We start from the raw sequence: 16,675 nt of genomic DNA, 5'->3' as shown, positions 1-16,675 counted from the left end.
TGCACCGGGCCCCTAGTCAATGATAAGAGAGAATCAGTGATTGGCTGCCTCTTGCACGCCCCCTACCGGGGATTGAGCCCACAACCCAGGCATGTGCCCTTGACTGGAATATAATCTTAGTATATAAAATACTCAGGCAGCCCAGCCAGCATGGCTCAGTGGTTGAGCACTGATCCATGAACCAGGAGGTCATAGGTCGATTCCTGGTCAGGGCACATGCCCCGGGTTGCAGGCTCGATACCCAGTGTGGGTTGTGCAAGAGGCAGACAATCAATGATTCTCTCTCATCATTGATGTTTTTATCTCTCTCTCCCAGTCCCTTCCTCTCTGAAATCAATGAAAATATATTTTAAAAAATAAAAACATAAAATAAAATACTCAGGCAAACTAGTAAGAAAATCATTAAATCCTTAATAGAAAAAAACTGATGAATAAGGAGGACCATAGTTAATGCAGGAAGGAATACAAATCAATGGGAAAACCTTCCTCCTTGTGTTTGGACATAAGAAACATCCAAACCTGTAGAGAATTTCTGTAAGAGTCTGAGCCGAACTCTCATGAGGACATATGCCAGGGAGCAAGGTCTCAGTGCTCCGGAGACAACAGTGGGAAACGTATCTTCATTCGAGATTAAGGAGAGAGGGTAAGGGAGGTTATATGGAGGAGGGAGGAAACCGGGGGGGGCGGGGACTGGATTACAGGGGAGTTAACAAGATTACTTGCTCTCTCGAGGGTTACTCCCCCCTCCCAAGGGTATTACAAGCACTTCAGGTGCTTCTAGAGGCACAAGAACAATGGACAGAGCTGGCTGGTCACCTTTCACTAGGATGTTCCTGGGGCGTGACTACCCACCGTGACCTGCCCAGTTAGGAATTGGTGATGAGAGCGCCCTGAGATGTTACCTTCCATAGAAACCCATTCCATCCATACTCACTTGGTATTTTTTGGTTTTTTTTTTTTACAGAGAGGAAGGGAGAGGGATAGAGAGCCAGAAACATCGATGAGAGAGAAACATCGATCAGCTGCCTCCTGCACACTCCCTACTGGGGATGTGCCTGCAACCAAGGTACATGCCCTTGACCAGAATTGAACCTGGGACCCTTGAGTCCACAGGCCAATGCTCTATCCACTGAGCCAAACGGGTTAGGGCACTCAATTGGTACTTTTAACCAGTTTATGGAACAAACTCATCACAGTCAAGTGTCACTCTAAACTCAAAACCTGGGCTCACTTTCCCCACCCTGGGAAGGAGGTCAAGGCGGGTCCCACCGCGACCCTAGGTGATAAGCCAGCGGCCTCCTTGGCCAGTCATGCTTTACGAAGTCCATTCATATCACCCCAGACTGGGCGTGGAACGGAGATGTTTCCAAGGGAGCTCACTCCCCAGCAGGAAGACCGCCAATCAGAAGTTATTAGAAAAAGAAAGCCATTTCGCCCTGGCCGGTTCGGCTCAGTGGTTGGGGCGTCGTCAGCCCAGGGACCGAAGGGTCGCAGGTTCAATTCCCGGCCATGGGCATGTACCTCCATCTCACGTTCATCCCTAGTGGGGCACGTGCAGGAGGCTGCCAACAGTGTGTCTCTCTCAGGTCGATGGTCTCTCTTTCTCTTCCCTTCACCTCCCTCCCTTCCCCTCTTTCTAAAAAATAAATGGGAAAAAGATCCTCAGGTGAGGATTAAAAAAACAACCGCACCATTTCATTTTTATACCCAGTCAGCGGAGTTCTTCCATCACGCTGGGTATGTTAGTATCATCTGCAGAGCAGCTCGGTAGTGTGGACTCATCCAGTGGAGAGTTTCTGCCCTGGCCGACTTATCAAGCACATCTGGTTTCTTCTCTCTGTTTACTTCTCCCCTCTTGCTGGTGGCTGTTCCTCATCCCCCAGGGCTGGCGTGAGGGAGGGCCAGGGGAAAACTGCCCTGGGTGACAGGACTCTGGGCGCTTGCTGCTCCTTCCTGGTGTTGTGCTTCTGTGGGCCACAGAGGACGTCCCGCCTGCCCCTGAGGCCCTGCCCCTGAGTGCCCGCCCACCTCTGCTCCTCTGGCCCTCAGTCCTCCAGGCGGGCCTCTTCCCAGCTACTCAACTTCAGGACGCTTGTCACTCCATGCCCTCCTGCCTCCTCCCCGCCTCCCCAGGCCACGCCAATCTGGTTTTCAGAGGCGGAGAAAATGGTGTTAGCATACACTGAGTGTCCACTTAAGCCAGCTGCTTGGTTTCTGCTCTGGTGTGGGCTGGGCTGGGGGAGAGGGGTGGAATTTAGAGAGATTTCTCAGAGGAACAGGAAGGTGAGCAGAAAACACAAAGGCTTTGAGATGCAACACAGCTTCTGCCTCACTCAGAGACACTAGGAGTCTCTCTCCCAGTTTAGAATCTAACAGCGGCCTGGCTCCCACCCTTTAGGGGAGAGGAGAACACCCGAGAGGAGGTGCCCACGGTGGGGACCCCTGTGGGAGGAAATCGGGCCAGGCCGCATTACAGGGGGAGGCGCATGTGAGACCTTGCTTCCTGACATGGCATCCGTTTGGCTCAGAAACACTCATAACATTCTTCTAAAAAATATAAAAAATTAAGAGTGGGAGACCTGGATTTTTAGGAATCCACAGGTGTACGTGACCATGTGTACACACACTTTAAGCCCAGGGTGTAAGGACAGAAAGAGAACGCTGGGGCTGGTGATCAATGCCGCCCCCAGAAGAGAGACAAGACCCGCGGGTGTTGGAGCTAACCGGACGAGACAAGCCCCGCACGATGTTTGTAGACGGGGACCTAGATAGCAGGCCTCTGCCAGGGCCCGACAGTCTGACCTGGGACGTCCTGTCACAGCCTGGTGTGACGCACCAGCCGGGCTCTCTCCGTGCCCGGGGAGGGGACGCGTAGGAGAGTTACAGCAGGGGCAGCGCCACGTTGAGAACAATCACTGCCCAGCCTTTGGCCTTGGCCGGAGGCTGTTCCTTCCAGATGCAAGGGGCCAGTGTGGCTCAGCAGCCTCCGCCTGGAGGGGCCCCGGGAGAGGGCAGAGGGCGAGGTCTCTGGGGGAGGGAAAGTCTTCAGAACTCTTCCCAGCCCCCTTTTCCCAGCCACCCACCACTTCTGCAAGCTTGGGAGATTTCCTCAATCCCCTCTAGTTTGTCCAAAAACCCCTCCTCATCATATTTATCAGAAACTAGAACACGGGCCTTGATTATGTTTGAACAAAACAAGATCTTGGAACGCACCGCACAGACCCACAGGGAAACTACGTAGCATGGGGACACACAGGTGGGCTCATGTGTCCCTAACATGGCCCCGTTTGTGACTGTATGACTCTAAGGATTCCAGCAAGACAGATGTCGCAACCCCACCATGAGTCACCTCCACGTCCTGTTCACACATAATTCCACTCCCGTCGGCCTCTGACAATGCAGCCAAACCAGGGACATGGTTAACTCTCTGGTGCACCAGTTAGATTCCTTGTTGCTCACTTTATATAGTTCAGATGTGTGGGGTAAGAAGATATTTTTATTGATTTCAAAGAGGAAGGGGGAGAGAGAGAGAGAGAGAGAAAGAGAGAGAGAGAGAGAGAGAAACATCAATGATGAGGGAGAATCATTGATGGGCTGCCTCCTGCATGCCCCCTACTGGGGATCGAGCCCGCAACCCAGGCATGTGCCCCGACAGGGAATCAAACCGTGACCTCCTGGTTCATAAGTCGACACTCAACCACTGAGTCACACCAGCCGGGGCTTTTCGGCAGCCTAAAAGAGAACGGTGCCTTTGAGGCTCGGCTCAACCTTGATTTTTATTCAAAGGCAGCAACTGTGTATTGGGCGCCTCGTAGGAATACGTCATGTGCTGGCAACACACATGAGCACCACCTCAGTTCGTACAACAGAAGCATGTACCCGTATGTGTACGGCTACAGGGGTATCCTATCCAAGTGCAACCGAGTAAACCCTACTGGTAAATGGGAGCACTCCGGGTTTCTCCACGCACTTCGTGTCCTTCTGCACCCGGGAGCTGTGACCACACAAACATTCTGGAAATGCCCGCATCCGCGTTTGCCTCTGTTCTTTCGCGGAAACAGGCCCACTGGGGGCTCCTATTTGATTGTGCACTGGAGTTCACGTGCCGTGCTCGAAATCCCAAACCACCTATTTGTCACTTGAAGGGAAAAATAAGGGGCTGCATGATAATTTTTCAGGTGACAGCAGCATGTAACCCTATGCAGAAGGTGACCCCACAGTCATATATATATTGTTTTTCTTTTTATTAGGCCGACTGGAAGATCAATATGTAATTCGGTTTGTAAAAGAAAAGCTGAAATCTATGCCTTGCAGGAATCAAGGTTACATTTTGGACGGATTCCCCAAGACCTACGACCAAGCCAAAGACCTGTTCAACAGTAAGTCGGAGTGCGCCCTCTGCATTGAATGTGAACATTCAGACAAGGCGCCAGTCTACTCCTCAGAGTAATAGCCACTCAATTAAAATCAGTGACTGCTAGTTAAAATCGTTTCATTTTTGCCGAGGCCGGGTTGGCTCGGTGGATGGAGCGTCGGCCTGCGGACTGAAGGGTCCCGGGTTCGATTCCAGTCGGGGGCGTGTGCCTGGGTTGCGGGCACATCCCCAGTGGGAGATGTGCAGGAGGCAGCTGATCGATGTTTCTCTCTCATTGATGTTTCTAGCTCTCTATCTCTCTACCTTCCTCTCTGTGAAGAATCAATAAAATATATTTTTTAAAAAATCGTTTCATTTTTGAACAATAAAGATTTTTTAAAAATTAAAAATAATTTAATTTTTTCGAGCTACCCATAGTAATAATAGGTAACAAACATGACGATGTATTTTTTAAATCTTGCCCCTCCCCAGGCCTTCACCACACTATTGTCTGTGTCCCTGGGTGATGCATATATGCACACAAGTTCTGTGGTTGGTCTCTTACCACCCACCCCCGCCTTCCCGTAAGTATGACAACGATGTCTATTTTGTTTTATTAGAAGACGAGGAGGAAGAGGAGGAGGAAATCAGAGGCAAAATGTTTCCCTTTGATAAACTGACCATACCTGGTAAGTTTAAAATATTTCTCCAGCATCACATGTAAAGGAATGCCATCTGATATCTCCTTTGAACCAGAACAGTCTTTTTGATGTTAACAAAGTAGGGTTTTCTTCTTGTAGAAAAGCAGTCAATTGATACACAGTGAAAATCAAATGCCCAAACTGAAGGATGCATTGGGGGTAAATGTGAGGGATATTCCGTTTCTCTGAGAACGTTTATTTCTGCTGCTCCCGCTGTAACGAAGCCACAAACGTGGCCAGTCTGTTGAAGCCCAGAGGCCCTTGGCGAGCCCCCGGGGACTGGATGATGGCCGCTCCTACCGGCTTCAGGGGCCAGCAATGCCATTGCCTTTTCCAGGAGACGTGCAGAATCCAGCACTGAGCAGGGCAGACAAAACGCCTTCCGGTTCTCAGTGAACGTGGCAGCAAGCCTGTCCTGTCAGATATTTACCCAGAGGTTTCACAATATGCTCTTGAGAGAGAGGCGTAAACAATGTCCCAACGAAAAGGAGTTGCTGAGTAGCTAGCGGCCATTTCTTCTGACCTTGCCATGAACTTGAAAAGTTGTTTTTTTCCCCCTCTCTCTTAAAAAATAGAAAGAAAGAGATCAGTTTGTCTTGGCCGGTTAGGCTCAGTGGTTGAGTGTTGATCTATGAACCAGGAGGAAACGGTTTGGTTCCCCATCAGGGCACATGCCCCAGTGGGGGGTGTGCAGAGGGCAGCCGATTGGTCATTCTCTCTTATTATTGATGTTTCTCTCTCTCTCTCCCTATCCCTTCCTCTCTGAAATCAATAAAAATATTTAAAAAATAAATTAAAAATATAAACTCAGTTTGGATGAACTGTAATCATAGGAGATAACTGTTGGCCATGTGGTTAATGCGAACTATTTTCAACAACTTGGTACAAGGGTTGTGTCTCAGAGGGTGAGAATCCCCCCGCCCTTCCTTAGTTCTTACAGCTGGACTAATCCTATATAATAAAAGCATAGTATGCAAATTGTCCCCTCGACGGGGAGTTTGTCTGGGAGTTCGTTCACCCAGGTGGGGCAAGCCCCGGCCAGCAGCTGGCAGCCACTAGGGATCCTACCAGTGCATGAATTTGTGCTCTGGGCCTCTAGTAATAAAATAATAGAATTGACACAGACTAGATTAACAGGAGAAAAACCAACCAAATACACGTGCATGGGGCTGGGGAGGGTAGGGGAATTCACAATAAGATGCTCAGAACATAAAATGAGAGTCAAAGAAATGATCTAATACTTTTTAGACAAAAAAAAAAAATGGATGAGAAACTGGCAGAAGAAGAAAGTGCTCATTAAAAAGGAATCTATGCAAGTTGTGGGTATTCCTCTTTGTTGGGAATCCAAACAAAGTCTGGGTTTGAGTAGTAAACTGGCTCTCACAGGTAGGAGGCCCCGTTTATATTCATTTGGCAAATCAGCCACTAAAGCATTTCACTCGTAGCCACCGGTCTCGCTGGGGCTTGACTGGGAAACTGATGACGGGTACCACGGGATTATTAGAGATTTGCTATTTACAATTTCTGCTGCTTTTGTTTTATTTATTTATTTTTGTTGTTAATCTTCACCCAAGGATATTTTTCCATTGCTTTTTTTTAGAGAGAGTGGAAAGGAGAGTAAAGAGACAGAGAAACATTGATGTGAGAGAGACACATCGATTGGTTGCCTCTCACACTCGCCCCGACTGGGGCCTGGGATTGAGCCTGCAACCGAGGTACCTGCCCTTGACGGGATTCGAACCCGTGACCCTTTAGTCCAAGGGTTGATGCTCTATCCACTGAGCCAGGGCTCAGCTGCTTTTTATAAAGGAAGGAAGGGAGGGAATGAGGATGGAAGGAAGAAGGGAAGGGAAGGGAAGGGAAGGGAAGGAAAGGAAGGGGAGGGGAGGGAAGGGGAGGGAAGGGGAGGGAAGGAAAGGGAAGGGGAGGGAAGGAAAGGGAAGGAAAGGTAATAGATCCCCAATTACCGACAGGTTGGACCTCACAGGATAGGGTCTGAAAATGTCCCTGGTTTGCATGTATTCAACCTCCACCAGAGGCATCAAGTTGCCAGGCCATTGGCAGCAACAGGAGGTCTGAGCTGCCAACCAGGCGTTTTCCTGTCTGACCGTCCTCCTCCCCAGCCCCCGCCCCCCTGCACCTGCTGGTTAGGTAACCTGGGCGGCCACTGGGTTAACCCAGGTGCCTCTTCTTCCCCCCAGAATTCGTCTGCATGCTGGACAGCTCGGACGAGTTCCTGAAGCTGCGGGTGATGAACCTGCCCGAGAGCGTGGTGGTGGGCACCCACTACAGCCAGGACCAGTTCCTCCGGTCGCTGAGCAACTTCCGCGACCTCAACACCGAGGACGAGACGGTCTTCAACTACTTCGATGAACTCGAGATCCACCCCATACACATTGGTACGGGATGGGCCCCTGGAGGGGAACGCGAGTGTGGAGAGACTCCGCCAGGTGGCGGACCCCCCGGTTGACACCCCCCCATCCCCCCCCCCACCGCTGCCACGCACAAGGCCATGGTAGGGCTGGGGGGAATGGCGGGTGGCAATAGGGACAAACAGGGACTTCTCCTGGGTTGACCTGCATGAGGATTTGGCGGTGGAGTGTTGTTATGTGAAAACACGTGGATATATTATGAAATGGAATGCCACATTGTCATCTATTTACTTATTTATAATAGGTTTTTATTTATTTTTAGAGGGAGAGGGATAGAGAGATAGAAACATTGATGTGAGAGAAACATCATCGATCGGCTGCCTCTTGCACACCCCTCCTGGGGATCAAGCCCAAAACCCGGGCATGTGTCCTGACCAGGGATGGAGCCAGTGACCTCTTGGTTCCTGGGTCAACGCTCAACCACTGAGCCACATGGGCCAGGCAGGAATACCAAATTTCTCAAGGGCATTTCAAAGACATGTGTTTGCTGCCGGCTGCTGTGGGCCATTTCCCCAGCTGCCTGGGGGCCGGCGGTCACAGGAATACTGTGGGGCACTGGCCACACAGCTACACCGGCCAGCTGAGCCCCCTGGCTACTCAGAAAAGCAAACAGCTCTCCGTTGCCTTTCTGTGTTTCCTCTAAACACGACTCGGAACTCAGCGCCCAGCAAACGCCCAGGAAACATGCTCTCGTCACCCTCGCCTTCATCATCACCCTTGCCCTCATCATCACCCTCATCCTCATCCTTGTAGTGCGGGCTCCAAACCTCAGCTGTCACTGCTGTTTCCACTCCCCTCGGCTAGGGGAGCCCCTAAACTTCCTTTCCGGCTTTCTGGGCACTGATACTGCTTCCTCCTTTGGGGAGAAAGCCCGAGCTGGGTGGGACCTTAGTGGCCAGGCCGACGCCTTGGGCCTCCTGAGGCCTCTCTTCACCCCCAAGAGTGAGACGGGGCAGCATTCGGACCCTGGAGTATTGGGAGGTTTAGAGCTAGTGGCAGGAGAGCCGATTTCAGTTCTGGACCTGCCTCAGTTTTCTCATCTGTGAAACGGGAGAATAATTCCTGGCTTGTAGAGTTGTTCCAAACAGTAGCAGGAAGAGATAGGAAGTATCTGGCTCATTGGAGGAGTTCTAAAGCGGTAACTTTGTTTTTGCTCCCAGCACTAAGCCATCAAATGGCTGCTAAGAAATTGAAAGGTGACGCTGCTTACATATCTGCACTCCTCTGTTTCCCACCAGCAGCAGTGGCTGGGTCTTGCCCCCACCTGTGTCTGTGCATATTGGACAGATTTCACATATTTTATATGTAAGGACCTGACGCCTACTAATTTGGAAAGTCCTCTACGCTATTTAATTAGAGAATGAGAAAAAAATGGCGAGCACATGTCACAAAAATACCATTGTCATCTTCTCAGTAAAACCCCAGAAATTATTTATGGAAAGATCAGGAGAGCTCCAGGGAGAAGCATCGAGAGAGACACAGTGATGACAGGGGAGTGACTGAGTGGCCATCGCGCTCCTGTCTCATTCTGTGCCAGACATGCTGTCCTCATCTCCACACCGACAACCAGGAGATCATAACAGCAAAGGGAGACGTGTGCCGCCAGGAGGGGCGCACGGGAGGTGTCACGGTCCGGAGAGCAGCCTGGCCTCCAAGGGTCTGGAAGGGCCTGGAAAGATGCTGGCACCACATTCTGTCTCTGCATCTGAATCCCCTTCTCGCTCATGCCCCTTTCCCCTCTCGCTCTTTGGACCAGAATCTCTCTCTCCTCTCTGGCTCCCGTGGCAGCCCAGGGGCAGCCCTGCCACCCAGAGGTTCCGGGTTACACTGGAGGCAAGCCTAGACCTGGACATGACTCTCAGTCCTGATCCACATTCCAAGAAGGGCAAGTCAGAGGCCACGTGCTGCCCAGGTGGCCAGGTGCCCCTCCCCGCCCCATCTCCAGTGCCCCCGGGGGCAGCACTGTCCTGTGAGCCCTCCTCTGAGAGGGAGCAAAGCCCGTCAGAGGCCCCTCAGGCGCAGCAAGGCTGGGATTACGGGAGGAACCAGGGAAAATCCATTTAAATGTCAGCGTGTGGGCACCGGCACGCGTGAGGTTTTTGTCTTTCTTTAACATATATTTTTGTTAATTTCAGAACAGAAGGGAGAGGGACAGAGAGAGAAACATTAATGATGCAAGAGAATCATGGATCGGCTGCCTCCTGCATGCCCCGCACTGGGGATCAAGCCCACAACCCAGGCATGTGCCCTTGACCAGAATCGAACCCCTGACCTCCTGGTTCATAGGTCGATGCTCAACCCCTGCGCCACGCCGCCCAGGCCACCTTTTTCTTTCTCGGTTTGTTTGTACCCACTAACTGACAAACTCTGCCTATCCTGCCCCTCTTCCCGTGTCAGCACCGGGGTGCCTCTCGTCTAGGTCAAGGTGACAGTGTGTAACCAGGGGGTGGGGGAGGGGCCATCACTGTGGTGTACTTGGGGGCAGGGTGGGGGGTCCCTGGGAGGAAGGTGTGGAGGGCTGAGTAGTGAATGCGTCCACGGCACACCCTTCCCTGCAGACACCTCCCAAGAACACCCAAGAGAGGGCTGAGGATGGACTGCGGGGTGACTGGGGGGAACTCGTTACCAACAAGCCTTTCTCTCTCTTTTTTTTCTTGGTCCTGACTTATGTGAAAACACGTGGATATATTATGAAATGGAATGCCACATTGTCACATGAGTCAGGCACTCTGCAGTTTGGACTTCTTTCCTCCTCAAGTAGGCTAACTAAAGGGGTTTAATTCTTAAAATCAATTAAAAACATGTCCCGAGAGAACTGATTCTCAGAAACAGAAAGCGAAGGAAACCTGGAGGCCACTCAGCCCGGCCTCCAGCAAATGTAGGGCTTCCTTCGGTGGGAGCCCCGACCGAGGTGCTCCCTGTCTTTGCCTGGATGCTTCCAGGGCGGGCCCCGAATGTCAGGATGTGGTGACCGCTCCCTCTCTCCTGGTGTTTAAAGATGTAGGGAAGATTGAAGACCCTCACAACAGACTCACTATCAAACGGCTCATCAAAGAGATTGGGGAGCCTCGGAATTATGGCTTAACGGATGAGGAAAAGGCCGAAGAGGAGCGCAAGGTTGCCGAGGAGCGCATGGCCAGGGAGGCGATGGCGGAAGCGGAGCGGGAGCACAAGGAAGCCGTGGAGATGGCCGAGAAGATTGCTCGCTGGGAGGAGTGGGTGAGTGTGTGTGTGCGTGCAGGCTTATGTGTGCAGGCTTGTGTGTGTATGTGCAGGCTTATGTGTGCAGGCTTGTGTATGTGCAGGCACTTAGGTGTGTGCATGTGTGTGCAGGCTTATGTGTATGCATGCATATGCAGGCGTGTGTGTGTGCAGGTGCGTGTATGCAGGCTTCTGCGTGTGCAGGCTTTGTGCGTGTGTGCAGGCTTGTGTGTGTATGTGCAGGCTTATGTGTGCAGGCTTGTGTATGTGCAGGCACTTAGGTGTGTGCATGTGTGTGCAGGCTTGTGTGTATGCATGCATATGCAGGCGTGTGTGTGTGCAGGTGCGTGTATGCAGGCTTCTGCGTGTGCAGGCTTGTATGTGTAGGCCTATGTGTGTGTGTGCATGTATGCAGGCTTGTGTGTGTGCAGGCTTGTGTATGTGTGTCCATGTGTGTGCAGGCTTGAGCGTGTGCATTCCTGTGCAGGCTTGTATGTGTGTGTGCACGGGAACCTGTGGAGGGGACCCCTGGCAAAGCCATTTAGGCCAGTTGCACTTCCAATCCTGCTAATAGAGAAATGTCACAGAAATCCCCAAATCAGTTTTGTTAGTTTATTAGTCATGTGTACCATTTTAAAACGATGCCACAGTCTTCTGCTCAGTATAAATCACAACGACGACAATAACGAGCCATCGCCAGCCGTGTTAGCAACACACCTCCTGCCCATGTAACGTGCTGCTGCGCGGTGACCTTGTGGTTTCAGTCGACTTCCCTCCATTTACCCCCCGGCCCTGGGTGTCAGCCTCATTCCACCGTCCTCATCCCCCACTCTCACCTACGCTGCTCCTACAGCAGCTCTCCGCTCCTCAAGGGTCAGTGTGTCACACCCGGGTTGTGGGCTGTGCCTTCTCACTGGTCTCCCCAGCTCCGCAGCCTGTGTGTCTCCAATCCCTGCAGGCAGCCTCCTGAAGTGCAGGTGCTCACGGCCACGCTCCACTCCCTCTTCACAGGCTCACCATCGCCCGAGACGAAAGTCCAGACTCCTACCGTGGCCCCCAAGGTCCTTGGGGACCCGGCTGCTTCTAAGATTTCCCAGCGCATCTAAACATGCGCCACCCGAGTGACACAGTTCCTCGCCTTTTAAAAAATCTTTATTCAAAGTTACCTTTCCAATGAGGCCTTTCCTGGACACGAGCCATATTTAAAATTTCAACCCCTGCCCTGGCCGGGTAGCTCAGGCTGGAGCATTGTCAGGATACACCAAGGTTGCAGGTTCAATGAGGAGAGAGAATCATTTGATTCACTGCCTCCTGCACGCCCTCTACTGGGGATGAGCCCGCAGCCCGGGCATGTGCCCTGACCAGGAATCAAACAGTGACCTCCTGGTTCATAGGACAATGCTCAACCACTGAGCCACGCCGGCCGGGCCATTGGTTGATTCTTGTATGTGCCCTGGCCTCCAACCCTGCTTTCTCAATTCTGCGCGCACACACACCACTCTGATAAACAAAAACTGATTTCACTGTGTCAGTGTTCATGCCTCCGATCACCAGCTTACCGACTTTTCCTGCGTTAGGAAGTCCCATTCCCTCTTATGACGCACGCTTTCCCCGCCCATGCTGGAGCTGTGCGTCTTTTTCTTATTATTTTGCAAGAACAGCTCCTGGTCAGGTTGTGTGAGAAAAACAGGAATGGCCCAGGAGACACCGTTAGCCCATGTTGTCCAGACCCAGCTCCACTCTCTGGAGGTCCGTGGCCCTGTGCGTGTCACTCTGTGTCCCAGTCTCTCCATGTGGGAGATGAGGATGGTGATAGCACCTGCTTCATAGGGTCGCGGTGCTGATTGAAGAGTTAATGTGTGTGCAAACATGCAAACTGTTGCCTGACAGTGTGCTCTCCCATCAGATCTAAGCTTTTCATAATATAATGCAAATAGTTCTTTCTCAGCTCACCCATCCTTTATCTTTCAATCATGTACAATGTTTCTTCTGGTCATAAAATATTTACGTTTAGCCCGGCTGAGGTGGCTCAGTGGTTGAGCTTCAACCTATGGACCAGGAGGTCACGGTTTGATTCCCGGTTAAGGCACATGCCTGGGTTGTGAGCTCGATCCTCAGTGTGGGGTGTGCAGGAAGCCGATCAATGATTCTTTCTCATCACTGATGTTTCTTTTCTTATTTCTTATTTATTTATTTTTATAATTTCTTTTTGTCTAAAGTTTTATATATGTCTCCTTTTACCCCCATTGAACCCCCCAGCCATCATCAGTGATGTTTCTATCTCCCTCTCCCCTCCTCTCTGAAATCAATATATTAAAAAATATATGAAAAATATATTAACAATATTTATGTTCATATGCCATCATATCCATCAGTCTTCTCCCATTTTGATTCCTGGGGTTGCTGTCTTGCTGGGGAAGTTCTCTATTAAAAAAGATCAGTTAGGATTCCTTAGCTTGAAGGGGACAGAAAAGTCAATTGAAAATGTCTTGGCAACAGAGAAAGGTGCTGGATTCACGTAACAGGAAAGCCCAGGGTAGGCTGGCTTCAGGCCAGGCTTGGTACAGTGGCTCAGAAGGCACCAAGGACCTCGCATCCCTCTCTCTGCTCCCTCGTCGTTGTCGGTGCCACCCTTGGGCTCTTCCTGGCTTGGCCCATGGACAGGAGGGGGGCTGGACGGATGGGCTTGCGTCCCATCTAAACTCCTAGGCTGAGAAGGAAGATTTTTCAAAGGAAATATGGAATTATTTTTCCCAGGGGAGGGTGGCTGTATGCTGAGCAAGGAATAGCACACGTCCACCAGACCAATGCCTTCTAGATCTGTTATCACTTCTATAACCCTCCCTCTCTCCCTCCCTACTTCCCTCCCTCTCTCCCTCCCTCCCTTTTTTTCTTCATCTAGACAGCTAGAAGTGACTTCTGTTTAAGAAGTGAGGTAGGGATCCAGCTTACTATTTCCTAAAAGACTAGCCCGTGGTTATACCCCTTTCTGTCTATTCTCTGCGGGTTGGAAAGGCCATCTTATAATATCGCAGCGACCATTTCTAGCACACTCTAGTTCTGATGCATTGTGGGGGTGAGTCGTGTGAAAGAGTTCTCCCTTTTCTGACTCTTCCCCCCCACCCGCCATGTTCTACTTGTAGAATAGACGGCTAGAAGAAGTGAAAAGGGAAGAAACCGAATTACTCGAGGCTCAGTCTGCTCCCCTGAGAAACTACTTAATGACCTATGTTATGCCAACGCTCATGCAGGGTCTGAACGAGTGTTGTAAGGTCAGACCAGAGGATCCTGTGGATTTTCTGGTAAGAGATTGAGGGTGTTTGTTTTTTTAATATCAATTCGAAAATAAAATATACCTGAATCTAAATGGGAAGGCAGTTGACATAGAGAAATTGTGTGTCTGGCATTTGGGAAATAGCCTCTAATGCAGTGGTTCTCAACCTTCTGGCCCTTTAAATACAGTTCCTCATGTTGTGACCCAACCATAACATTATTTTCGTTGCTACTTCATAACTGTAATGTTGCTACTGTTATGAATCATCATGTAAATATCTGATATGCAGGATGGTCTTAGGCGACCCCTGTGAAAGGGTTGTTCGACCGGCAAAGGGGTCGCCACCCACAGGTTGAGAACCTCTGCTCTAATGCCTTCACAGTTTATAATAAGATTTAAAAACAATTTTTTATTGAATTTATTGGAGTAACATTGGTTAGTAAAATGACACAGGTTTCAGGAGTCCAGTTCTATAACGCATCATCTGTGTACTGCATTGTGTGTTCACCACCCAAAGGCAAGTCTCCTTTGTCACCATTTATCCCCCTGTCCCCTCGACTACCCCCCACCACTCCCCCTCCTGTAGTCACCATGCTGTTGTCTGTGTCTATGAGTTATTTTTTTCCTTAATCCCTTCCCCCTTTTTCACCCAGCCTCCCAAGCCCCCTCCCTTCTAGCAGCTGTCAGTCTGTTCTCTATCTATGAGTCTGTTTCTATTTTGTTTGTTTATTTTGTTCGTCAGATTCCACCTATAAGTGAGATAATGTGGTATTTGTCTTTCTCTGGCTGGCTCGTTGCACTTAGCTATAAGAAGAGTTTTATTACTCATTTGAAAGAGGTTTGTACACTTTTGTTTTTAAATTGTGCACATTAATAGTACAAACATGTGGCCCACAAGTATCTTGAAGTGCCTTCTCATTGCCGACCCGCCTCTATGCTTTCTCCCCCTTGTAGGCAGAGTACCTCTTCAAGCACAATCCCGTAACGCTGTGACGTGGAGGACCTCGGGCCACAGCCCTGCGCAGAGCTGGAGAGGACTCTGACATTGTCATGGACATTGCAATTTGAAAAACTGTTTTAAAATATGCTCTCCCAGTTTTTGGAAAATTCTCCTTCCCCCCACCCCCGGGCCCGCCCCCTGCTCCCACCCTGCAAGCAAATATTTTATTAAGTAAAATGATTAGGAAATGCTACATGGCAATGAGCGGCGACTTCATTAAAATGATACGTGAAAGGTGCATGTGGTAAGGTATCTGTGCAGAGCTCACGGGACACACAGCGATTTGAGAGTTCAGGCTTAGTCTCCGCAGTCTGCATGCTAATGTTGGCAGTGATCGACAGTGTGGGGAGCATCAGACCTTCTACTCTTTGAACATGTAGGCTAATGGGTTTACACAATGTGCTGTGGCCCAAGGGCCAGTGGCGCTGGACACGGAAAGAAGTGAGGACGTGGAAGCTTTGTGAGTCCCAGGGAGTCAGAGGGGCCCGGCTTCTGCAAGGCTGCTGTCTGAGTTCAGGGTCAGGGCCCCAGCCAGTGAGTCCGAGAGCCCTAGGAATCTCTGGGCAGAAACACTCGTGTAACAGAACGAATAATTCTAGTATCTGTGGTCACCAGAAAATGGGCAAATATTTTTAATAAACTGACTGTACAACACAGGCATGAGCAATCACCGTGCGGGCTCCTTGCGTCCTAAAGGCCCTGTACTCCCCAGAACTACACCGAGGGAGAAGTTTGTTTAGGTTGATTTTAACGGTGTATCTATTTCATCCCTTTAGATAATGTAATCTGAATATAACCGCACTATTTTTTTATTGTGATAAATACATAGAACATAAAATGTATGATTGTAACCATGTTACAGTGTGCAGTTCAGTGACACTAAGTACTCTCAGTGTTGTTCACTCACCACCACTATCTAGCTCTGGAACCTTTTTCCTCACCCCAAATGGAAACCATGTCCCCATTATTTCTTTGCCTCAGCTCCCAGCACAGGGTTAGGGAAACTTTTTCCTGCCAAAGGCCATTTGGGTATTTATAACATCATTCATGGGCCATGCAAAACTATCAACTTAAAAATTAGCCTGGCCCTGGCTGGTTTGGCTCCGTGGATAGAGCATCAGCCTGCGGACTGAAGGGTCCCGGGTTCAATTCCAGTCAAGGGTACATGCCCGGGTTGTGGGCTCGATCCTCAGTGTGGGGCATGCAGGAGGCAGCTGATCAATGATTCTCTCTCATCATTGATGTTTCTATCTCCCTCTCCCTTCCTCTCTGAAATCAATAAAAATATATATTTTAAAAAAATTAGCCTGCTATGTTTCATCAAAAGCTTAATTAACTCACACCTAATGCCCTGGCAGGGCCAGACCAAAGGATCTCATGGGTCTTATATAGCCCGCGGGCTGATGTTCCCCACTCCTGTCCTAGCAGCCACTAATCTGCTGTCTGTCTCTATGGATTTATCTATTCTGAATACTTTATATAAACAGAATCATACATGTTGTGCCTGTTGGGTCTGCTTCTCTTCCAGGTCCAGCCAGGCCCACCAGGTATCAGTGCTTCATTCCTTCTTACGGCTGAATAGTATTCCATCGGGTGGACTGGCCACACTCAGTTTAATCATTCACTTGTTGATGGACATTGGGGCTGTTTCCACCTTTAAATATTGTGCATACAGTTGCTATGGGCATTTCTGTACAACTTCTTGTTTGGACA

General features: G+C 50.0%; 1 protein-coding gene across 2 annotated transcripts in view; it reads left to right on the top strand.

Moving 5' to 3' along the window:
- Nucleotides 1-16,004, top strand: part of AK7 (adenylate kinase 7) — a 41,928-nt gene extending 25,924 nt beyond the window's left edge. Inside the window, exons 13-18 of one of the 2 annotated variants that reach the window (XM_006762710.2) lie at nucleotides 4,251-4,379; nucleotides 4,975-5,043; nucleotides 7,257-7,454; nucleotides 10,486-10,706; nucleotides 13,832-13,990; nucleotides 14,917-16,004. In XM_006762710.2, the coding sequence (XP_006762773.1) occupies nucleotides 4,251-4,379; nucleotides 4,975-5,043; nucleotides 7,257-7,454; nucleotides 10,486-10,706; nucleotides 13,832-13,990; nucleotides 14,917-14,955 (815 nt within the window). In that variant the 3' untranslated portion in view covers nucleotides 14,956-16,004. The remainder of the gene's footprint in view (nucleotides 1-4,250; nucleotides 4,380-4,974; nucleotides 5,044-7,256; nucleotides 7,455-10,485; nucleotides 10,707-13,831; nucleotides 13,991-14,916) is intronic. The other variant, XM_015563244.1, reaches the window with a different exon arrangement.
- Nucleotides 16,005-16,675: the final 671 nt, after the last annotated feature.

Source organism: Myotis davidii, unplaced genomic scaffold (genome assembly GCF_000327345.1).
Source record: "Myotis davidii unplaced genomic scaffold, ASM32734v1 scaffold19, whole genome shotgun sequence".
NCBI classification, from domain to species: domain Eukaryota; kingdom Metazoa; phylum Chordata; class Mammalia; order Chiroptera; family Vespertilionidae; genus Myotis; species Myotis davidii.
The sequence above is the reverse complement of the archived record's forward strand: the minus strand, read 5'-3'. Positions and strand labels throughout refer to the sequence as shown.